General features: G+C 31.1%; 1 protein-coding gene across 1 annotated transcript in view; it reads right to left on the bottom strand.

The window, feature by feature from the left end:
* Window positions 1-25,386, bottom strand: part of LOC129988356 (synaptotagmin-9-like) — a 155,377-nt gene that overhangs the window by 13,466 nt on the left and 116,525 nt on the right. The window contains exons 6-7 of the mRNA XM_056096561.1: window positions 16,501-16,719; window positions 6,902-7,022 (exon numbers count right to left, since the gene is read on the bottom strand). Of these exons, the coding sequence (XP_055952536.1) occupies window positions 6,902-7,022; window positions 16,501-16,719 (340 nt within the window). The remainder of the gene's footprint in view (window positions 1-6,901; window positions 7,023-16,500; window positions 16,720-25,386) is intronic.

The following is a 25,386-nucleotide window of genomic DNA, read 5'->3' as shown; positions in this document are numbered from 1 at the left end:
TAACTAATGCAAATAGCAGGATTCTACTTCTATTATATTTGAGGTTTCCTATTAGTTTGCGAATTTTAATATTCTTACAGAAGTCTACAAATGCGTTCTAGTAGGAGTTCGTTTTGTATTCGTGTTCGTGTTGCGTTTTATTATTGGCGTGTATTTGTTATCTAGGTATTGAAATAAATCGCTGTGTTTTTTTTAAAGGTTAAATTTTCTTTACCATTGTTTAATACTTGTTGAAGCTTTACTTTCTCGTATAGAGAAAATATAGTAATCGTCAAAAAATGCGAACTTTTTTTATCGCCAAGTTTTAGATGACCCTGAGTTAAACACACACACACTTTTTTTGAAAATGTCCATCCGTCTGTGATAAAGATAATTAAAAAACGCTTTGAGAAAAATGGGTGAAATTTGGTATATGGTCTTTTCACCAAATTTGTAAATCTATCAAATTTCTGCAAAATCCGTTCAAAGAAAGTCTGTTTGTACGGTTGTTCGAATATAAGTTAACATAACAGTGTCGACAATGTAGACGTTAGATACTTTACCGAATTTTTTCCATCTAGCTCTCTTTATTTTGCAGCTGTCAAGTTAACTTATATTTGACCAGTCGGACAAATTTACTTTCTTTGAATGGATTTCGCTGAAAATTTGATAGATTTACAAATTTGGTGCAAAGACCGTATACCAAATTTCATCCGACTAGCTGATAGCTCTTTTAAGTCATCTTTTTCACAGACAGACGGACACTTTCCAAAAATGTGTTTTTGGAATTCAGGGAGGTCTAAAACTTGGAGACTTTTGGAAACTTTTTCGACGATTGCTATATTTTCTCTATACTATGAGTACAAGAAAGAGAGAATGTTATATTCACGTCAAAGATTGATTTATCTTAACTATTGTTTGGTGATGCCATGCAATGAATACACAAGTACCAGTTTTCTTTACTTATACTTTGAAGCCCAGAAATCTCATTCGTAGATATAAAAATCCGAGTACTCGTGGCGTTCACGAATTTGCTGAAGTTCCCCAATTTTATGCGGAAGGAGATGACAATATTTTTATTACATAGTATGCGAGAAAGTTCTGGAGTAATCACTCCAGCTGGTTTTAAAATGTATGACAAAAATAGTTATATCTTAAAAAGTTTTTTTTTTGTTTTTGATTACACAACTTTTTTCATTTATTAACTATCTTTTCATAAACTGTTCTTTGACTGCCTTATCTATATCTATACTTATAATAAAGCTCAATGTGTGTGTGTGTGTGTGTGTGTGTGTGTTGGCGCTCTACAGGCCAGGTCATTTGACATACAGCTATCAAATTTGGTACATGTATACCTTAGAGGTCGGGAATGTGCACCTGGGGTCCCTTTTTTTGAAATTTTAATTAGAATTTTAATTATTAATTAAAAACTAACTTTCCCGCCAAAAAAATCTTCCATTTTCCCCACCGCCAACTTTTCCGCCAAAAAAAATCTTCCATTTTCCCCACCGCCAAATGATTTCTTTTTTCTCCCAACAGTAATGAGGCTAGGGTTAATATTTTTCGGCGGATTATTTTAAACGATTCTGTTTATTTTCTTAATGTTTTATGCATTTAAAATTAAACATTGTTAATTAATCCATGTTTCAGATTCATTCTGAAGTACTTTTGAATTAAAATAAAACAGAATAAAGGAAATTAAAAATGTATAATCCGCATAGCGTTACCCCAACTGACGTAGAAAAATTCACGCATTTGCGTTACCGGAGCTGGCGAAGAAAATTCACGCATGCGCATTCTGATTGTTACCATGACAACCACTTTCAACCGATGATTTAAATTATTTTTAGGTTAGTTGCATGCTTCTGTAAGTAAATTGTATTTATGTTAGTTATATATTTTTTGTATATGCTTATAGTTTTAAGTACATCGTTTTTTAAGTAGTTTTTTTAAACCTTTTTTCAATAATTTAAATTATTTTTAGGTTAGTTGCATGCTTTTTTTAATTAAATTGTATTTATGTCAGTTATATATATTTTTTGTATATGCTTATAGTTTTAAGTACATCGTTTTTAAGTAGTTTTTTTAAACCTGTTTTAGACCGATTATTTTAAACGATTCATTTTATTTTCTTAGTGTTTGATGCATTTAAAATTAAACATTGTTAATGAATCGATCTGTTCATGATGAATCTGAGAAAATGTTGTTGACAAATTCTTGAGATATTACATAAATTAAGAAAGATATTCTTTAGTGCCCATAAAGTTTAAACGCTCAGTGACTCTATTATCAGTAATCATATTATTAAAAAAAATGCTTTGTTTCAGTAAAAAATATTATTATATTAATTGCAGATTAATCATTTACACTTTAATTTAGAGCATACATTCTACGAGGGGTAACAGAAAATTAGAGAGATACATATCACGTTATGACTAAAGGCCTTTATAATATTATGAGTGAATTATATGACTATCAAAATTTGAAGTTTTAAAATATTTTGCTGAAGAATCTATTAAAGTTGGAATTGCATAAAATATTTAATTATTAAAATTTTAACGAACATTAAGATTGGCGAACCGGCTGGTCGCCAAAGGCGGCTAGTATCCAAATAAATTTTGAAACTGCAGTTGTATCATAAAGGGAGATTTTTTCAGAATTGTTATTTAAGAACTTTTTAAAGTTAAGCCTCCATCATTTTGCATCAAAAATGTCAAAACAAAATACCTCGTATCTCTATTTAAATTCTTTGCTTGATTTCTAACATTTAGTAAATACGTTTCCGTCTATTCCACTTTTTAAACCTCAAAACATATGCGTTTTCAGCAAGATGATTTTGCCTCATTTATTTGGAGAACTGTATTCAACTCTTTAAGGGCAAGAATTTATTATATACAGCATTAAAAATATGAGACTCCCATAATATGGAAAGCGTCCTTTGGAAAATTTCTATTCTAGATACAAATGATTCTTGCTATATGTAGAATATTATGGTAACAGAAGGCTGTTATAGTAATAAATGTTTTATTGCTTTTCTGGAGGTAGTGGAGACATTCCATTACTTTTTTTTGACGAATTACTGTTTCGGTCGTTTTCTACTAACTATTACAAAAGGTTCTTTATTTTGTTGCTAGAGATTATTTTTGATTTAACAGTTATGGCAATGTGCAAAGCTGGAAATAACTCAGGAGAAAAATTTGCAAATTTTTATCTTCTCTAGGAGCAACAAAACAGTTATTGATTGAATTTTCTTCTTTGCTATTACATCTAAATATTTTTTCCAGATGCAATCGTCTTATGCTTGAGGTCATTTTTGTTTCTATAATTTTAAAATTGTGTCACATGTTTTCTTTGAAAAAAAAATCTCAATAGCGATTGATGTATTTTTTTACACTTTAGAAATTATTTTAAAAAATTCTTATTTATTTTGGAATAAATACATTTCTTTTAAGAATTCATTCTAGCCACACATATATTTTTAAATATTCAAAGAATAATTTTTATGATATAAATTCTCTTAATTTATCAGTTACAATGCTAAAGTTAAAATTAATAGGACTAACCTAATTTAATAAAGGTGAAATATTAGATCATTGCAGAGGTCTTTGTCAGTAACAAAAGCTAAATTAAGTAAGTAGTGAGTATTTTCACGCATGTGCAAAAAAATTACTTTATTTATATAGGACTCGGGGGTACAAAATGTCCATTCAATCCCATATGGATCAGTGTCTAGAGTACTGATTAAGAAAAGAAATAACGTTTAAAGGAAAACAGTTAATTTATTTAGAATAAAGAAAATTAACAGGACATTAACAATTAAGACAGGAAAAGTTAATTACATTAATTTAAGAAGTTAAAATACTTAGATGGCATCAAAGGGCGAAGTCTAATGAGATGTCTGCACAGAGCAAAACTAACTGCCGAAGTAACGTAAGGTTATTAAACACTCATCGTTGCCATGATCGTTGAGATGAAGAACCTTTTTCTCTTCGAGCGAATGCTAACAGCTCGGTGTTTATCCAAACCTATGGTCATGTGACTTAGTACTTTGGATTAGTAGAACCCATGGTGCCATCTATTACAATACAATAAAGCTAAATTGAAATCTGGGTACGTTCCGTATAACAGTGGAATGGTAATGGCCATAATTAACTCTCTATATTTATGAAACAAAGTATAAGTTTTGTTATGGAATGATATCAATTAAAATTCTAAGAACAAAATCGAAACTTAAAAAAATTATATAGCTCGCTTAAAGATACTTTTAATCAGTATTAAAAATAAAGCAGAAAATATGTCAGCGTCGGCATTCTATAGGAAAGACCGTTTGACTCAGAGTTACTACGTTTAGCACAAATATACTTTGGAAGGCCAGAATGTGCATATCGCAGCAATGTTTTTGAAGTTTTAATCAGAATTTTAACTAATTAAAATTGATTGAGATTTTGATGCTTTTTTTAAAAAATTACTTCTGGAAATATTACAGAAGATTAATTTTTACAAAATTTAAAAATTGTAAAAAATATTTTTTTAATGATACTCTAAAGATTCAGCTTCCGTGAGACATCTGTTAACCACTGTAACGTTCCTTAGTTCCCATACTTGATAATTGGCATTTCCGGTCAGCTGTGTCAAAAACTGTGTAACACACCAACATTGTTAAGAACCTCCAGACTGCCAGATGGGGGATCCTCTTTCCTAGTAGGGTCATCTGGTTATTAGTTGTGCTAGATAAAGAATCACACGTGCGTTTTTCATCGTTCCAAGGAAATAAATCGTATCTTCAAAGGAGAAGAGTGTCAATCCCTTCAGATGTAAATCTTTTTTTTTTTTTCATTGTGAAGGGTTAGCTACGAAGATGGATCATTAATGGACTTTCCCAAGATCGACTGGAAGCCATTGAAGATTTTTCTGAACAGCCATTGGCTGACAAACAGGGCGCTCAAGTGCATCAATGTGAAAATGAGAGGAGGAGATTTGACAGAAAATAAAATACTGAGATTTTTGGAAGAGGGAGGAGAGGAGGGAGTGCCGTTTTGAGGAGAAGTGAGAGAAGCTTAATGTGATTCGGGCTTCTGACTTAAGATCCACCCGATGAAGATCGGTGGATTCCTAGAGCTATCCCTGTAGTAGTCAGATGAACTAACAACCTGTTAGCTTTTTTTGTAAGGTTGTTTCTCCGAATTAATTGCGTAACTGTTCATGTTTAACTTTCAACCGTGTTGTAAATATTATCAATCATATTAACTTAGATGAGAACGAGTTGTTCTTGTGTACATAAGGCTGTAAATAAAGAAATTGTTTTTAAATGCTACCCTCTTATTTGATCGGTCAGGATCAACTCATTACAATACCAAATTAATTGTATAAAGCATTCTATACAGCTAAAAAAAAATCAAAATCAAATAAAATTGGAAGAATAAAAAGCAATGGACGATTGTTTTGGAAAATTAGATTTCAGAGTTGAAGAAGTTTTCTGCTTATTAACACTGGATAATGACAGAATAATAATGTGTTTGAGAAATGATATAACTTAAAAAAATAATAATTACACTGCTCATCAGGGGAAGGGGGAAATGCAGCTGTTAGATTTTTATTTTCCTTTTTAAATTTATTTATGGTAATTATCCGAATCGGAGTAAGGCTATTGTTACTCAATATTTTAACTCTTTGCATTATTCAAAAAGATTAACCATTTGGGGTGCAACCAATGGCTGGCAGACGTCTGATTGATTGCTGGAAGTTTTCTTGATGCCAAACAAAAATGTGAACCAGTTCCTTCAGAAAATACTCCAAGAAGGCAACCGACCACCTAGCAAGATTTAAACTTTATCTTTATCTTATTAGATCTTCCAAGTTCACTTCTACCAATAAAAGATTCTCATTTACTTATTTACTTGGATAGATTTTAAAATGTTATATATATATATATATATATATATATATATATATATATATATATATATATATATATATCTTTATAAGAAGGTGTGAATTATTATATGTAAAAATCTATGAAAGTTTCTAATCATTTATTGCATATTTAATAAATCTTAATATGCGTTTTTTTGCTAGCATTATCGAGTTGACTGAGTGAAGACGGGAAATAGAATTTCGGTTTGATGTTTGTTGAAGTTCTGGTACTTTTTCTGTTGAATAATCTCTTCAACTTTCACATAATTTTCTATTTACAAAACTACAATAAATTCATATCATATAGAGTCTAATGTGCCTGTACCCATTTGAGTTGCGCCAAGCGTTATGACGAGCGTGTGTGGGTGAATGGTTGCTGCGTCAAGTGAGTCTGACGACTTTGGTTACTGGTAGATGGCGCCACAACAGCCGCATAAAGGTATCACGTCCGGGTAACCAATGTAGCGAATGGAATTGAGCTAGGATAGAACCTGGGACCTTGTGGTTCGCAGCCCAGTAACATGACCACAATACAAAAGCAACTGCTCGTGCAGCGTAGCTGTTAACTGGCTTATAAGCTATCACTACATCTTCTTAGGTTTCTCTAGATATATTATCCCAAATAGAATTAAAATCATACGGACACCCAGTTTATCCAGAGACCCTTGCCTCATCCTAGTGATTAATCGCCGCAGATCGAACGCTAATTGGTTCTTTTGTAATTAATGTTCGACAAAAGCATGCGGTAAATAATCTACTTTTATTAGAGGGTGTGCGAGAAAACTTTGACGAGACCCCTCCAGTTGGCTTTCAATTATTTTGCGTTTCTCTATTCAAATTTAAGAAAGAAAACTTTTTCATTCTGATTATTGGTGCATAACTTTATGTTGCAAAACTGGGGGGGGGGAATCAACCATCACGAACTGATCTTCTTTCTGCCGGATCTTTTATACAAAGAAGCACTCTAATATATTTCTACTCTGCTTTCCGAAACAAAAAGTACACCTACCTGAGGATCCAGTAATATCCATGACCTTGAGATTCCTCGCTTTTATGATGGTCACAGTGAGGCGACCAGCCGTTGGCAAGTAACACAGCGACAGCATCACTTCTCCCAGATCGACTTTCTCCTGCAAGAAGAGGGCATAAAAAACTCAGACATCCTAGTTTATGCTATCTCTTCTCATTGCAAATGCAAAGCCTCCTGGAATATTACAGGGGGGCGAATTTAAAATTCAATTCCGCGTTTACGTTCGACGAACGGAAAGGAAAAAAAAAAAAAAAAAAAAAAAGAAAGAAACGGTCCAGGACTTGAAAAACTTTGTTTTTCGTTGCGAAAGAGATGTACTATCTTTCATTTTTTTTGTTCGTGCAGGCTTCGAATAAAGAATATTCAAAGAAGTTTGATCGTTCTTAAACTTTTTTTTTTCCTCCACTCAGATATTTTAGTAGAAAAGATAGAAGGGAAATATAGTATGTAATCTACATATGTTCCGTTTTTCGAATGTAGTTTCGCGGTTTGTGGTTTTGGGCTGTCTTCTGATGCGTTAAGTGTGAAAAAACTGACGTTATTAAATTTCAGGTCGAACGCAAGGTTAAAGTGTTCCACCAAATACGCTCACAGTTAGAAAGGAGTTTAATTTGATTTTCATACCCGTATAGAAAGCGGGTAAGTTGGAAAAATAGGGCGGACTTTTGTCTATGCTCGTTTATGTAAATCTCTCTAGCTGGTAATTTAGTAGAATTTGTTGAAATCCCAAACTAACTTCAGAGAAAACTTATATAGTTTTAAATAACGTTTCAGTCTGACAATGTTTCTCTTTTTAACATATATTGACTAGTTTACTTTAGTTTTATTGATTAATCACCTTGGCAACAATAAAATTTTCATTCAAAAAACAAAAGATGTAATAAACCAAAAAAAAAAAAATTTATCAAAATATAAAATACTAGCAAACATTTAAAATGAGTAGCTAATTAAAGAAGTAGACAAAAGGTTGCATTTGGTAATACATCTAGGAAGTTTATCTATCATTACGAATCTGCGAAAGTGCATTCTTGCCATGCTTATCATATGGTGCGCAAGTAGAAAGATTTTAAAATCAGCAATAAAGAGATATGTTTAGAATTTCAATGGATACTAAGCCAATGGTCCCAAATTTGCGATTATTAAAAAAAAAAAAAAATGAAGGTTCTGGAAATCTCAAGAGTTATGACCTTATCTCTATTAGGCAAGACAAAGCTGAAGACTATTCTGGAGAATTCCATGTGACGTCATGCTTGCCGGACAGATATATAAGCCAAAGAAGGAGTTTAAGAGAGTTAATTTCTCTCTGGAGTTGTATTAGTAGTGGATGCTGGGTGCGGGTATTGTTATTTGATCAGAAAATTGCTGTCTTCTTGTGTTGTTAGATTTCACAAGTTTTCTTTTTGTGTATATTTTGGCTTTTTTTAATGGTTTGTGCATCATGTTTCTTCGAATATTCGTGGAATAAAATTTCGTTTTCAGTTAGTCAGTAGAATGAATTGATTTCTCCGTGCAATCATCGTACGTTTAAAGTAACACTATTTTAAATTAATAGCCTATGTTTATAATTTACATTAATTGCGTTTACTTGCGTAATATTTTAATTCTTTCTTTTGGTTTATCCTATTTTTAACTCTACTCTATTAATAGTGAAAGAGGTTTTAGAAAGTTTCTCAATAAGCCAATCAAAGAAAGCAGCATGAAAGTTGCAATGCAAACAACACAAAGCAGCGTGAGAGTAAAGAATGATACTGTTGCGAAAATTTCCGGGGTTCGTTTGGATAGTGGGAGTTATATGGTGTGGAGAACGCTCAATCAGCAGGCGGCAGTAGAAAATAAAACAACGACGTTTATTTACACGAAGACACACAGGACAGCACAAGGACAACAATTATATACAGCATAGAAGACGATTATCTTCAGCCGAGACGTGCAGCATACAACAAGACTCTCTACTGCAGACAGTAGCGCACAGCTTAATTCAGCACTCACTTGACTCCATCGCTGCTCCGCTAATCTCTGGAAGGCCAGTTCTTTACCGTCGATTCCGACTACTCTCTTCACCGCCGATCCCGACTACTCTACTGTCGCTTCCAACTACGACTCCGATCTGGTTCACGACTACTCGGCAGCTGCCGGCTGCTCCTTTTATAGGTCTCAGGAGGCGGGGCTAGAAGCCTCTCAACCAATCAGGAACGTTCGAGGCGTAACTCGGTTCCTACTGGACGAATCGGGAAAATTCTCAATGTTCCGGGTATAATCTATTTTGGTGCCAAAGTCGCCAAATTTGTCGCCAAGTCGCCACATGGTCGCCAAGTTTGTCGCCAAGCTCTGGGATCTTCTATAAAACCAACTATGCTGGGAAGCAGCATCACGGGTTCGTAACAATACGATGTCTACCATTTTTAATTAACTGTCATAATTACTATTACTTACTTATGGTAATGACTATTTGCATCATAGAGTTTGCTAGATTCGCCCTGATGTTTATTTTTTAATTTTTAAAATTTTTTTAGACTTCCAGCCTCGAGATTAGACATGTTTCCGGAAAATGTCTGCTATGTATTTGACCCAGGCGGATACAGAATATGTTATCACGGATCAAACAATTTCGCAGTGGCGTAGTGAGAAAGCTGCATGATAGAGAATCAGGTCAAGTGTATAGCTGAGTAAAGGCGAAAGGATGCAAGACTCAACCAGATTAATAAACAGGGAAATTTTCAGTCGGAACCTCCCTGATGTCCCCGCAGCACCAGGGAGGCTCTGATGTCTTCGAATTTCAGCATGGTATTTTCAGATAAATTTAATTTATATATTAAATTTATTAGATTTAAACGATTTATTATTTAAATAAAATTGTTTACATTTTGGAACGTTATTCTAACAGCATTCTAGTTAATTGTCTTATGTAAATTTCATATTACGTAACTTTACAATTCCGGTAAAATATACTACTTTATAATTTAAAAGTTACCTCATCAAATGATTAAATAGCATTTAGATCTAGTTAAAATTTTCCTTTTTCAAAAATTTCTTTTTAAATTTGAGTTTTGAGTAATTCTATACTCGAGCTTATTCATATAAAATCAAGTATAATTTAAATTTTGGTACATTATTTTAACAGAATTCTAGTTAATTGTCTCATGCAAGTTTCATAATATGTTGTTTTGTAATTTTAGCAAAATGTATTAATTTATCCGATAAAATGATTATATAGTATTTAGATTATGTGAAAAAGTTTTTCATTAAAAAGAATTAAAATAAACTTTTAAATTTGAGTTTCCGTTTTTTTTATAAACGAGATGTTGACACTAAATTTCTTGAAAATAACCCAAAATTAAACGTTAATTATTGCAGTTTGTCTAAATTTATACCTTAAACTGTGTATATAGAGATAAATATCAATAAAAAATATCTAGTTTTGGAAAGGGCCCCTAGAGTGTTCGATCCGGCCCTGGAGAAATGAGTTAATCCTGGAAGGTGGTCCTAAAAAAGTGCTTTTGAAGCAATACATCTGCGCGCGCGTTTATATGTTTACTGTATATGACTGTCATATCAGGCGGTATAAAATTTTACTCTTTATCCTCATCTCATTTTCGCCATCTGACCAGCGGTCAGAAATGTCAGTATCTTTTGTGGTTCTACAAAATGGGAATGTTAATCTAAAACAAGGGGGTTAACCTAATTGACAATAATGAAAGGTAAAGAAATAACAAAATTTACCTATATCGTTTTATGCTTTAAGCTCTTCGAAATTTCACTCAAAAAAGTATTATAATTCACTAATTTTCTAAATGGAGTCAACAGATATTTCCCAAATGAATTACATCAAATGTTCTGGGACAAATTAATCCTAGAATCAATTTTGCATAAAGAGCTAAGATTTAAAAAAAAAGCCCGAAGACAGCGAATAGCGGTTACATATCATTACCACCTTCTCGTTTGATACAACAGATGGCGTTACCGTATTGACACCAAGGTATATTTCCCATGATCCTTCTTGGGGAATCATTATTAGATTGTATTTTAAGTGAGTGTCGTGCATTTTCGTGTTCGTGTATGTTTTGTTTTGTGAAATGTAGAATTTAGAAAATAATTAAATAACTTTTTCTGAAATTCGTCGATTATTTTCATTTACCTCATAATGCAATTATAAAGAATTTCGTCTTTCTACAAGTGTGTGTTTAAAATTTAAGGGGCATTCGCAATTACGTTTATCATATGACTGTGACGTCGCTTGAAATACTGTCATTGTTTTCTTTTAGAAGATGCTGATTTTTAGCACCATCAGGCTTCTTTTTTTAGAATCAGACTTTTGTCAAAACCATTCATTTTAAAATCCTGGACCTCAATTAATATGCTGGTTAAATGCGAAATATTTTACAAAACTAATTGATTTTGATGGCGATTCATATATTAAAAAACAAATATAGGATATCTCATTTTCACAATCTGACGAACGATTTTTATATTCCAAATTACAGAAATCACCGAAGAAATTTTTTAATAATTTTAGTATCCGTGCCTATTGAAAAGATGATGGCAAAGTTGAAATAGTCCTCTATAGAGAATGTAATTTGCATAGTATTATATTAACTGAACTCACAACGAGGATTAACTAAAGATAATTTAACACAAGAAAAAAACCCCCAGGTAAGTCGATAGATTTTTAATTATGGAATAAAATGAAAGAATATTATACAGTTCAATGATTTTTTTCCATGGCTTTAAAGAATTCTTCCTTTTTAATAAAAGAGTGAACACTCACTTAATTCAGAAAAGCATGTTCTTTGTTTTAAGTGCCCACGAAAATGAAGACATTCAACCACTCATCTTTTCTATACCTTGTTGATGCAATTCAATCTTACCTGAAGTACACTTACGGGATTAAATGATTGGAAATAAAAGAAAAGTAAAATTAAGTAAAATTTGCCCCTTTCTTTAAAAGAACGTTCGAAAGAACAGAAAAGGAATTATCAATTTCTACTCAACTTGACAAACAAAAATGAGATAATTTAACACAAGTACTGGCCGCATTTCTAGCTATTTAACTAAAGCTTTCAATGCATTTCCTTCAAAAATAAAAAATCAAAATTCTAGAAACCCCGTTTCAGATTTTTTTTCGCGCCAAAAATTTCAGTTCATTAATCTTTGGAACGGATTGATTCAAGTGGCACTAAGAAGAACAAATAGTAACTATTAAAACGTTAAAAAAGAATAAAAGAACACAGAAAGCATAAGTCTTCGAAACAAAAATTCTCAAAATACTGATCACATGACTCGTTTTATCTCCATGGCAACTGTAATTTCTTCTGCGGACGCCATCTTTGCCCAGACGGATTTTATAATTTTTTTTTCCACTTCGTTTCCGATTATGAAAAGCCTTCCGTTCTATTTTGTAACCTAAGTGGCGGTGGCACGCGAAGCGGGGGTTGGGGTAGGGAATGGTTAAATCTCTCCACAAATACACAGTTGATGGAAGTCTTTTGAGCGACTGGGGAACGAATTTTTATTTACTTTTTTGTTACTTTTTAAAGGAATAAGAAATCGCGAAAAAACTTGGCAGAAAAATTCGCTGGTTTAAGAGGTCTTCTCTCGTATTCCACGGTTTTGTGGTGCAAGTGCGGTTAGGGTTAGAAAAAGAGAAAACGATTCGAAATTCCCTAAAGGGGATTCCCTGCTCTTCCTTTCTTTGAAATATCGTTTTACATTTTTTTCCTTTATCCGCATTTTTGAATTACAAAAAGGATCAAATGTTTCCTTTTTAATGTCTTAAAAGTTTTCGAATACTTTCTGATTCTTTTTCCGGTTTTGATACTTTCGAGTTCTGTGGTTTAAAGGATGAATAACCACCATGACTGTAAAGCTAAAAACAAAAGAACGCGAAAAAAAAAATGTTTAAAAATAAAAGAAAATTATAGTTATAATTTTGATTTTTTTTTGAAGATTAAGATTTTATAAGCTAATAATTTACCTAATGAACTTCATTTTGTTAATATTCAAATAAATATTAATTTTTTTTTGTCTGATTCGCTGCGATTTTGTCAAAGTTGATAATCTTGAATTGTTTCGATATATTTTTGATTTCCTGTTAAGTTTTAAGAAGTTAAAAATTTATGCAACTAAATTTATCTTAATAGCATTTAAGTAGCTAATTCTTAAACTTGACTGATGTCTACAAATATATAAAAGAAGTCAAACTTCAAATATTATATTTTATGCTTTAAAATTAGATTTAGCTTCTAGGGCATTAACTTATTTGAGAGAAACTGATGTATGTATCAAGACTGTCCGATATTTGAAATTCGCACATTGTTTCAGCTTCGGAAAGTATAATTTGATTTGCTCTGATTGCAGCACAGCTCGAACGTATTCAGGCAAGCAGGCACGCTTGCAGAGAAGAAAAAAGCTGATGGCTGCAAATTACTAAACTTTTATAGAGGCCGAAATAACTAATTATAACTTTTTTCACAGATGAATTTGAAATTGACTTCAAAGTCAGTTTAATAAAATTAGATAAAAGCTATTAGATTAAATAGTAATGGCTCTTATGAAATCGTTTCTTTTTGATGATGGCTTTTCTAATACCACATGCTCTAATATATCTAACCGTCCAATTTGACAAATTATGGAAAACTATATTCTGTCCATCTATGGATCGTTCATGTTTATTTCAATCTAAGCTAGTACAAATTTATTTTGGTTTAGGGGCTTGAGCTTCATGACCCAACGATTTCGTGATATAGGAGGCATATGGTCTCTTTTATTGTCTACACTAAGTTGTAGGACCTTTGTAAAATCTGACATCAAGTAATAAAAAAGGTAAAATTCTTATAACAATTCATTCATTATTATATTGCTTTACATTCCCAATTTTGGGCTGGAGTGAGTGAAAAAATAGAAAATGCCTGTTGGTTTATAACCCATCCTTGACATCTGATTATGGTTAACAACTGTGAGATTCAAATAGCAAATAATTTAAGCAGTCTTAAACTAGCTTTCATGTATCATCAAAGCAAGACATTAATTGAATTTGGCTCTACTAACTGTAATTTTATATATCGCCTAAAATCATAACATTTATTACTTTGAAAAGTTTACAAAAATAAATTATTGCAATCACTGAAAAAAAATCGTTCTCGATGTTTTGATAAATCTTTACATTTCAGACTTATTCCTGAATCCATTTTTGGAATAATGTCTGTAGGTCTGTAAACACAATAACCCAAAAAGCTTTGAGTTAACACGGAGGATATTTGGTATATAATCTGTACACCAAATTTGTAGATGTTTATAAATTTTTTTTTAAAGAAATCAATGCACAAGAAGTTTGTCTATCTGAGAATAGAAGAACACAATAACTGCAAAACGTAAAAAGCTGAATGAATAGATTTTAGTACACAATTTTATCTATTTAAAATATAGATTTGTGTTAAGTTTTGAGACATATTCGCTAAGAGCATTCATTTATTTGTTAAATTGTGCAATTGTATGTATGTAAAAGCGATAACTCAGAAACGTAATAATTTAGATAAAGTAAATTTATTATGTTATCTTGTGACTAAAATTGTATTTATATGTCAAATTTTAGTGTAAGTTTATGGAATGAAAGATTTCCAAAACACATGCTGAATTTTCTCGACAATATTAAGAGACACAAAACAATCACATGGGAGACTTTTAAAATAAAATTACTTATGAAGTTTACGGCCTTGCCTAAGATTACAAAAATTTATGCAAGGAGAGAAGGAATAAAACCTTTATGACGAAATATTCGACAACATTTCAGATAACAAAAGATATGTTGTGTTCGTGCGTCAACAAAAATAAAATGCAGACAAACTTACTATAAAACTAAATCTTATTACATTATAGATAATATTATCAAATTTACATCAACTTATTTTCATTCAACATTCTAGCATCGTTTTTAATACAACAAATTAAAAGTTCCAAAAATATCACTGTTGCCAATCTGAATTTTATAACTATTTACAAAATAAAATTTATAATTATTAAAATAATTGTTAGCTACTTTTAAATAAAATATTTACGATTTATGTCGCAACAGATAGCTGGTTGTAAAAGGAAAATAGAAACATTAATAAACGAATAATAATTGGATGATTATAAAAAAAATCTCACGGATATCTACAAGTTTTTGTTGCCTGATAAATCGATAGTATATCTCCTCAAAAAAAAGTATAATTTGACATAAAAACTGTTTTAATTCTATAAAATTATTACGCACTTCATATGCATTTTATATTAGCTTCAAATAGAAGAAAGCAGAAAAATACATCCAGAAAATAGAATAGAAAAATAGAAAAAAAAAAGTTATTATGTGAGAACATTATTCCTTTTTTTAAGTCATCGCTTGTCTTAATTAATTTATGTCATTAACCAGTTTAAGCAGGTTTTGAACAATCACATGACTATCAGATTACGCTTGCGTCGATATTAAGAAAAATGATGTTTTTTTTTTTTCATTTCAAAATCGGTCGAGCTTTAAAACACACTTTTTCACTATTTTTTCTGAGAAAATCCAGTTTAAATCGGTATATATATATATATATATATATATATATATATATATATATATATATATATATATATATATATATATATATATATATATATATATATATATATATATATATATATATATATATACCGATTTTGTGCAAGCATTTTGTACAAGCAGAAGTGATGAGCAACACACAACACATAACGACACAGAAAGAAATGAGGGAAAAGCTCTTGAACATTTTATGCCTGGTCCTATATAACCTGAGATCTTGATAGGAAAAATATTTCTTTACAGTGCTGATATATTATTAAGATTTCGATAGGGATTTTTGCTACACGCGTCGACGAGGTAAGGGAAAACACAGGGAACTTTTAAAAAAAAGAATGTGCTTATTGGACATTTATCTAGCTCTTAACGTGGAGTGTGAGAAAGTTAGACTTTTAGCCAATTCAGTAATTTTATAAAGCTTCTCTTAATTAAGTAGAGAAATTGGAATTAGATTAGGAAATAAGAGAATGATTTTACAATGGGCTAAATTAAGATAAAGCTTTGGAAATTAATTTGGATTCAAATCAGAGTTTAATATATATATATATATATATATATATATACACACACACACACACTTTCCGATACCACCCCTCGTTGTTTCGTATTTATTCCAATTTTCTTCTTTTTGCTTTTTCGGACAATAACTTTGATTGCCCGAAGATGTCTTTTAATGGTCAGACAGGAGAATCGAGTACATGTCGGATATTCGCTCCAAGTTATAACTTTTTGTTGGCTTTAAGTCGCCACCAAATGTGACAACCTTCTTTCCAATTTTCAGATAACCCCAAAAACCGAAAAATTGATTCCAATAAATTACCAATAAATCGCCAATTTTCTATCCGTGTATTTTGAGGCTTTAAAAACTTTAAACCAAATCATATTCTCAGTTGATAATATATATATATATATATATATATATATATATATATATATATATATATATATATATATATATATATATATATATTGCTGCGACTGATTGAAAATTGTAAGAACTTACCTGGGGCACACCGAGAATGTCCATCGTGTATTCGACGTCGTGAGTAATGTCGCAGAGATCTTGCAGGTTTCTAACCAGCACCTGCCCAATGAGATCGTGTCTGGAGAAGCGGTCAAAATCGTACACGGAGAACTGGATGGTTCGAGATCGGAGCTGCTCGTAGGGAACACCGAACACGAATGTCTCATTGAACATCGGATTCAGATTGCGCCTGTGAACCTGTCGATAAAAAGGAAAAACACAAATAAAGTACGACATATATCCATATTTAAAATGACTTGGAATAAAATAATTGAAGAACATTGGTATGTGCTACTATCGAATTATTTGAGTGTTTTACTTGTTGAATGTGATCAGAAATGTTTAGAAATGGAAAAAGATAACTGAAAATGGCTGGTGTTATCAATGAATCATTTAAGTATTTTTACTTGATTCATTTTCTTTCAATAACTCAATTAGTCATCGAAATTAAGTTAAACTGTGTCTTATTTTTTATGGTTGTATAATATGAAATTATTGTAGCTTGTCCATTTCGCTAGTAGCTTCTGAGTAGTACTTGCATTAATTTCCAATAAGATAAAGCGACGTTTCTTATGATCACTTAATAGCAAATTGTAAAATTTTATTGTGAATTTTTTTCTATATTTTCTTGTGTACGAATATTACTATAAAACACCATGTCCGCAGAAGTGCAGATAAATAGATCTTTAAATAATTACGTCAAAAATTTCATTGAAATTAGTAAGTAACGTAAAACGTTTTGTGCTCAACATTTCATTCACGTTGCTCGTTCTGTTTTTAATTACATGTCGTTAGACAAATTACATGGATAACCAGGACTGAGCTATCATTTCCCTACCTAAGCTTGCGAATTGAACTGAGCCGCTGTTTCCGCGGCAGCTTGCAGAAACTGAGGTTTAATTTCTAATGACCATCATCAGCCACGGTCTCCCATATGGGACATGTTCTATCATTGGAATGGAAATGACTCGACTCCACAACATTTCTATACCCTCTTGAAAAACGGAAACCTGCTTTCTTCTATAGCAGCTTTTCATCTATGTATTCGAGATGCTACTTCCCAGTGGACTGACCGACAGATTTTATTCGATAACTGGGTTTTTAGACTCAGGGAATTTTAAATCTTAAATAATCGTCAACATATCAATGTCGAATTTTTGAATGACTATCTTTCCTCAAATGTACTTCATATTTTATCTTCTCTTTGCTCAGTGGAAAGGGGAAAATGAGATTGGAATCCTAAGAGATTATAGTTTCTCATAGGAAGTAAGTTTCGTTAATGGAATGGTGGTACCTCGATCCCACAACGTTGCTATAACAACCAGAGAAAATCTTTTTCTACACGGCAGTTTTCCATCAGCTTATTCATGTCTCTCCTTAATGGGATCAAGAGACAGTCATAATTATATAACCGGATATAAGCTTACAGAATTTTAAAAATTAGCGAATTATCAACACATCTTTGTCAAATTGTTCAATCCTTGCAAAATTTTCTTTCTGTGAGCTTCATATACTACCTTCGCGATAACGGAGATTGAAATTCCATAAGCCATTTAAAAGGAGGTATGTTCTGTCTTTAGTATGAAGGTAACTCGATCTTACAACATTACTATACCCCCATGGAAGAGAAAATCTTGCTTATTTATGCAGTAGGTTTTCATCAACATCCTCGTAGTATCCTTCGATGGGATTGAAAGTTAGACTAATGTTATAACTAAATTTTCGGAGCCAAATAATTTTAAAAGCTAGAATTTAATCAATGCATCAATGCCAAATTTTTGGATGATTATAAAATTTTATATGTACTTTGTATACGATATAGTTGTCTGTAATACATTTTATTGAAATAAATTCAAAAATAATGAAATTAATCTAATTAATGCCAAAAAACCCCACTCTTTACCCTCTTATAATCTTCACCCAGCAGGGCATTGACACCATCAGCCCCATGACAAATGCACCACTCCAATAATTCTGCGGGAGAGAGCAATTAATAAGTTAATTTGCTTACGCCAAAGGAACAAACGTGGTTATAATTTATAAGTCGACCACTCGATCCTCAAATATTCATTAAGGAATGCTCAGCCCAGGGTGTCTGAGGGAAGGCAAGTACAAACATCATTACACAGATGGGCATAAATGTAGCCATCATTCTTCATAGTTGTCTCGCCAAAGAGTAGGTAGGTTTTTTATTGTTACCTTTGCTTATTAAACGCGGCTTCTGGTTTTCCCCAGAAATTAACTCCATAATGCATGCCAAATAGTTAAACTGTTCTCTTCATAATCATATTAAATATGACACAAGATGGGTTACGGTTTCAGATACTGGGGGAAAAGTAGCAAATTTGTTAATTTGGAGCGAGTAAAATAGCTTAGAATGTTTGAGTTTACTAGGCTTTTAAATTAAAAAAAAAATGAGCCGTAAATGAAATTTAGGAATATTAATAGATATTTTCTACTATTATAATGAAATGATTTAATTTATAATTTTTAAGATTATATTTTTAACTGCGAAAAGGAAGATGACACAAGATAGGTTACTGTTTCAAATACTGAGGAAAAGGTAAAAAATCCATTGTGTTGTTAAGCTGGAGTACATGCAATCGCTTAGAGATTTTCAGTTTTTTAAAGTTTATTTAAATTGAACCATGTATGAAGTTTAGAAATATTTACAAATATTTTAAATTATTATAATTAAGTGATTTATTTAATAAATTTCTTAGATTATATTTGTAACCGTGAAAAGAATTTTTTTAGAGTGCATTATAAACTACTTTGCGAATTTATGCTTTTAAAAACATGAGTGAATTTAATATAATCCGTTCTCAGGTAGCTAAACTTTTCGCACTATTGCGCATGCGCCAGAAGACCGATTTTAGCAAAATATTGGTGAAATGAAAAATGAAGGAGATGCTTACATTTTGTTTAGCAATGTAATAAATCCGGATTTAAAGCATACTTAGACTGATAAAGAATCTTGAATAATTCGCAAAACTAAAATAAGTATATGAACAATACATATCAAGTTTCGAATCAAAATAAAACAACATGGTTCAAGCTGACAAGACCGGAGAAAAAAAAAGAATTGACAGAAAACACATCTAATGCGTGGAAGGTCAAGGCTTAAATAAGAATCCCGAAAGTGCGTTCAACTTCCTCTTTGAGTATCACCCCTCTGTGGGGTAAAATGAACAGTACACGGGGAAGATGTCTGCATATCTGTATACAGAAGAAGACTCAAACTTGATTGAAAATATCTCCTAAGTGAACTAAAGATGATTCAGAAATGCTAAGCCAATAAAAAAATGAAAAATCTTTATTTGATGATATTTAATACTCGCACAGTACTGGCAAATGCCCATTTTTATAATAACTGCTCATTCTTGTCGTTCAAGCATGTTTTATAGCTGCAATAGTAAATCCTTTCGAAAAATATTCGACATTTTAGGGGCGTCTGCAGCGACGATGGAGACTGACTTTTGCAAAGAGGTCGGCATTCCCACCATCTCATCACGCACAGCCTCTGTTCGTAAACGTAATATAAAACCTATCATTTACGACCACTCCACGCCAAAAACGGGTCAGAATTGGCATGGAGTGGAAGATTGAATGTCCAATCCTTCCTTTATTTTTCCATACCATTTGGGATTTACCCTGCTTGAGCGGTGAATGCGATTAGGAAGGGAGAAGGCTGGGCTGGGGAAGGGGTAGAGGAATAGCGGTACACTCTAAAAAAGAGACCAACGAGGGGGTTGGAATGAAGCAAATTTGGCTTGGTTGTTTATCTCCATATTAAATGTATAGATTAATGATGAAATGGCGGAAAGTGATCGTAAATGATCGGATCTTTTTAACCCTTTAAAGGGCCATTTTTTTCAAGTCATATTATGTTAAAATATTTTTAGGCTTGAAATTAGAATAAGAAAAGGGACTCATTTAGCTTATTAGATAAATTTAATTTGATTAATTAATTAATTTGGTTCATTAATAATTAAGTAAAAATTCAAGAGACATAATTTTGTGTGAGATAAAGAACTGAAGCATCTAAGTTTCTGACTTACTAAAAAAATGTGTCAGAACTGATGCCAACCTACATAATTTCATACAAAGATTGATAAATTTGGTGGGAGGCATACTTCCCACGGCCCTAGAAAGGGTTAAAGAGTCAGGTTTGTTAGGATTACGATATTCATGTCAAGAGCACTCCAGGAATGAATACATACCGTAATAGTTACAAAAACACAGAATCACTATTGTATGAATTTTAGTATGCAGATAAACAAACACCACAAAAAGTTTTAAAAAAAAGAAAAAAGAAAATAATGGTAAAAAAAATGGCCAGTTTTTTGCATTAAAACTCGCTTAGTACATTAATTAATATGCAAAAGTAAAAATCTTTTTTATTCATTTAACACTTAAAATTCTTCGTTAATATACAAACGACTTTTCAGGCCTTTCATTTTCTCTTTAAAAGAAGAGTTATAGTTACGTTTCTTCTGCCTTTTGATTGATATTTTCTTCCTACTTTTAATATTACATTTTGATTTCTATTAGTTAATGCTAATTCATTGCTCTAATTGTAGAAGTTTCACTTTAAATATCTGGCATTACACTTTTACTGAAAACTTGACTAAAAATTGTTAGATTAAAAAAATTATTCTTAAATAAAAAACAACTATAATTCGTATTGAGCTATACTCTACATTGTAATATAAAAAAATAAGCTTTTTAGGAAAAATGATGCCCATCAGATTATGATTCATGACAATAAATTTTGTTTCTAATACTGAATTTAAATTCTTAAGAGCAGTCGAAAAAATGCACTCTCCTTAAATTAGCCTCTATTTCTTATTAGCTTATTGCTTCTTCTACTTAAATAATTACTCACCCGGCTAATCTCACTCAGTAAACGTATCCAGAATTTTCTAATCCTTTAAAAAATAGAAGCAAATTCTCCGAGCTAAGCTTGCATGAAATATTCATAAAATATTATCCCCACTATGTTTTTAATCTCCATTTTTACTCTCCTACTCTATACAAAAAATATTAATCAAATTCTCGAACCTTGCATAAAAAAAGGGCTTAAAATTTATCCCCCCAGCATTATTTACGTAATTCGAGCAACTCCAGCAATTATCCGGGCAACAAAATTTCAAGTTGACGTCATTTGATAAGCATCATTTTCTCATCATCATTAATCAAATGAGGCCGCTTGACAACCGGGAATGTAGGAGCAGAACAAGAAAAAATAATAATCACTTCACTTCACATTGTTTAGTTTCTTTCAACTACGGAAACTATCAGTCTTTATTATCCATCTAGGGCGGCTGTGGTAGAGCGTGAATCGATATTTTACATGGGTAATGAGATAGCCCCAAAGATGTTCATTAGTATGTTCTTTTGGATTCTACACGAATGCCGCGAAGGAGAATGTCTTCTTTTTCGTTTGGAGCATTGTCTATAAGACTCCAGAAGGCAAAAATGGACAATTAAGTAACAATGGACATTGAAAGACGGAGTCTGGTTGGGTTTTTTTACAAGGAAGAACTTCCATTGTCTTGCAAAATTCTGAGAAAATTCTACTTTTTTCTACTGGACCATTCAGTACTTACAAGATGCATCCAAGAAAAATAAAATTCCTATTTGATACATGTTCTAAAGTATGTTTGAATTTATAATTCTAACAATAATATAATTCTGATTTTAATGACGCTGACAGCCATAATAAATACGTAGCAATTCCACACAAAAAGAAATAATCAGTGCCACTTCAAATTTTCAATTATACGCGTTATTGCTGCTTCTAATGGTAAGAAAAAATCTTTTGCAGATTAAAAAGATTTTTAATCCTTATTCTGATATATTATTCTAGTTCGTATAATAAAATGAAATTAGTTTTTTATGACTTCCTACATTTTGAATAATTTTTTCAATATCGTTTTCTTTTTACAAAAGAATTGTTCTTTCGTGCAATTCTAATCTAAATGAACTGTATTAATGGTTCTTTTAGAAGTTAGAAGATATTTAATTAATTTTACATATAGTTTTTTGTTAAATTACTTTCCCTCTTTTATTAAGTTGTATGTGAAGTACAGAGAAAATACTGTAATAATCAAAAAATTCGATTTCGAAATTTTGGGAAAACTTCATATTTTATATCTCCATGAATTTTATGAAATATTTTTGGAACAAAATGTTGTTGTTTTGTTTTCTGTGAACACAATAATTCAAAAATGGTTTGTACTAAAAGTATGATATTTAGTATGACGATCTTTACATAAAATTTGTGTATTTCTCTCAAACTTTGAAAGCAATTGTCAAGAGCAATTGAATATGATAACTACAAAAACCTAACGAGCTGGATGAATGTAATCTGGTACACAGTTTTAGCATTGTAAGTCTAAATGCATAACAAAGCGAGTTAACTATCTGTTAGTCTGTACATTCTGAATGCATGTAAAACTGATAATTGAAAAAAATTTCAACTAATTAAATAAATGAAGCTTGGTTTGTGAACTTGCTATTAAAATTACAATTCTATGTGAAATGTTAGTTTCAATCGAATGATAAAAAAGCATACAAAAGGCATACTTGTTTTTCTTTATCTAAGTTCTAGCTGTTCATTTGTGGGACTATGATAAAAAACCCTGAGCATTCGTGGGAATCACGGTATTGATCAAGATGTATAATTTTTAAGCAAGGAAAGAAGGAGAAAGAATAATTTCTTTATAAAAAAAAGTATGCAAAAAAGTTTCGGGAAGACAACCCTTCTGATTACGTGTTATTTAGAATGGACTTTCTTTTAAATATTTACTTTAGATATGTTAATTGGAAAAAGATTTCGTAGACAATATTTTTCTTTAACGTTTTATAGATGAAAAAATATTCAAGTAACTGTAAAGGGTATCTTTCACCTAGAAAGAGCAAATAAAACATAATGAGAGACAATAGATTATACAGATATATATTTAGATGATATATATATATTGACGTTTGCTATATGACTATTATGTTTGGTGAATTAATTCTTTTGTCAACGATTTAATAATAAATAAGACAAGCAAAAATATTTTGTTGGACAATGAAATAGCATTTAAAATACTCCGAATTCTATAGACAATTTTAAACTTAGAACGAAATGAGAAAGGGATAAAGAAGTTACGCTTTTTACATTTCGATATTTTATGAATGCATTTGTCAGCGACTAAATAAATTATACTTTTATATTATATTTCCAAATAATGATTTCATACATTATCTTATAAAACGTCTGTGACATACTTTAATTCTGATACTCAAAAGATAAATAAAATTTAATCGCTTTGAATGTATAAGATGTGAATGCAGAAGAATTTAAAAAATCTGAATCAAATGAGGTGAAAAATACAAAAAGCAATTCTGATAATGTTCCAGAAATTTTTTAAATTTCTAAATTCGAATATATTAATGAATGCTGCATTGAAGATTAAATAAATAAAAAAAATCACATTTTTTATCACAATTAAATCGTCTGCGATGTATTTGGATTCTAGTATTTTAGCTAAATATCATTATAAACACTTTGAATTCTTCAAACGATATTGAGCAGACAGTAAAAAGAATAAAAACAGTGTTATAAAAGGGAGATAGAAAATTCCATAAAAGGGGAAATAACGCTTAAAGTTGCGTTGTTGCTCCTACTTTATTGAATAATTTTTCTTTTTGAAATTCCGGAAGTTCTCAAATAAGGAATTTTCTCCATGAGCTGTGGTTTCATAATGGAGTGAAGAATTTGACATTCAGCAGCAGACGTACGGCAAAATCATTTAATTCCTGCTATCAAATTAAGAAGAATCCTAAAATAGTTTTGATCGCTTGCATGAAATTGAATAATGTCTGATTAAACTGCAGAATAGAAGCGTCTAGAAGGCTATAGAAAATGCATTGAGTTAGGGATTCTATTCAGTTTAATTACAAAATTATAGAATGTAGCTGTGCCAACTATTTATTTTCTATAAAATGCTTTTTCACATATTTATTTTATGCACAGTAGAAATGATTAAAACATTATTTTAATCCAATCTAATGCCTTACACCAGGCATTAGATTGGATTAAAATATTAAATGATAGACACAAAATATAATCTCTATGGTTTCCAATTAGATTTTGAAAGCAAATTAATTATATTTCAAAGAAGGAATACAGTTTTTTCGACAAAAGTGATATTGTCATTGGCAATTTTCAAATAAAAATCTGAATTGACAAATGTTGAGGTTTTGTGTAGATTTCATATGAGTAAATAATTTAAAAATTTTTAATGTATTAATGGGTAGCATCAATCATTTTGAAAAAATATTAACGCGTCTTGCACCACGTTGAAAAAGAACAATGAATTTTGAAAAGAAATGAATTTGCAAACGTTTGTATAGAATTTTTTTCTTCCCTTTTCTAAAAGGACAATAATGAATTCGCACATAATGTTTTTAGAGCTTAGAACAATTAAAAACTGCAACATATTTGTTCGAACGGTATCCAAAATTGCTTATAATATATTTAGGGAACATATTTTAGTATGCAGACGATAATTTCTAGAGCTTCAAGAAATTATATTTTTGCATTTAGTAGTAGAGTAATATGATTTAAAGTTATTACTAAATTTCCAAATAACACTAATAGAGAACAGAAAAAAATGCAGTAAATTATTAATTCATTTTCAAGATAAAATAAGCATAAAAAAATTGTTCCTTCATATTTAAATTAATTGCTTGATTAATCTGCTTTACTAAATTGGTAATTATGAAGCATTTATTCCATTGTGCTTGCTGCCAAATCGCCAAGTTTGGCTAAATCTGGTAATATGCAATTTTGCGAATATCTTTCAACGT

This window comes from Argiope bruennichi, chromosome 10 (assembly GCF_947563725.1).
Source record: "Argiope bruennichi chromosome 10, qqArgBrue1.1, whole genome shotgun sequence".
NCBI classification, from domain to species: domain Eukaryota; kingdom Metazoa; phylum Arthropoda; class Arachnida; order Araneae; family Araneidae; genus Argiope; species Argiope bruennichi.
The sequence above is the reverse complement of the archived record's forward strand: the minus strand, read 5'-3'. Positions and strand labels throughout refer to the sequence as shown.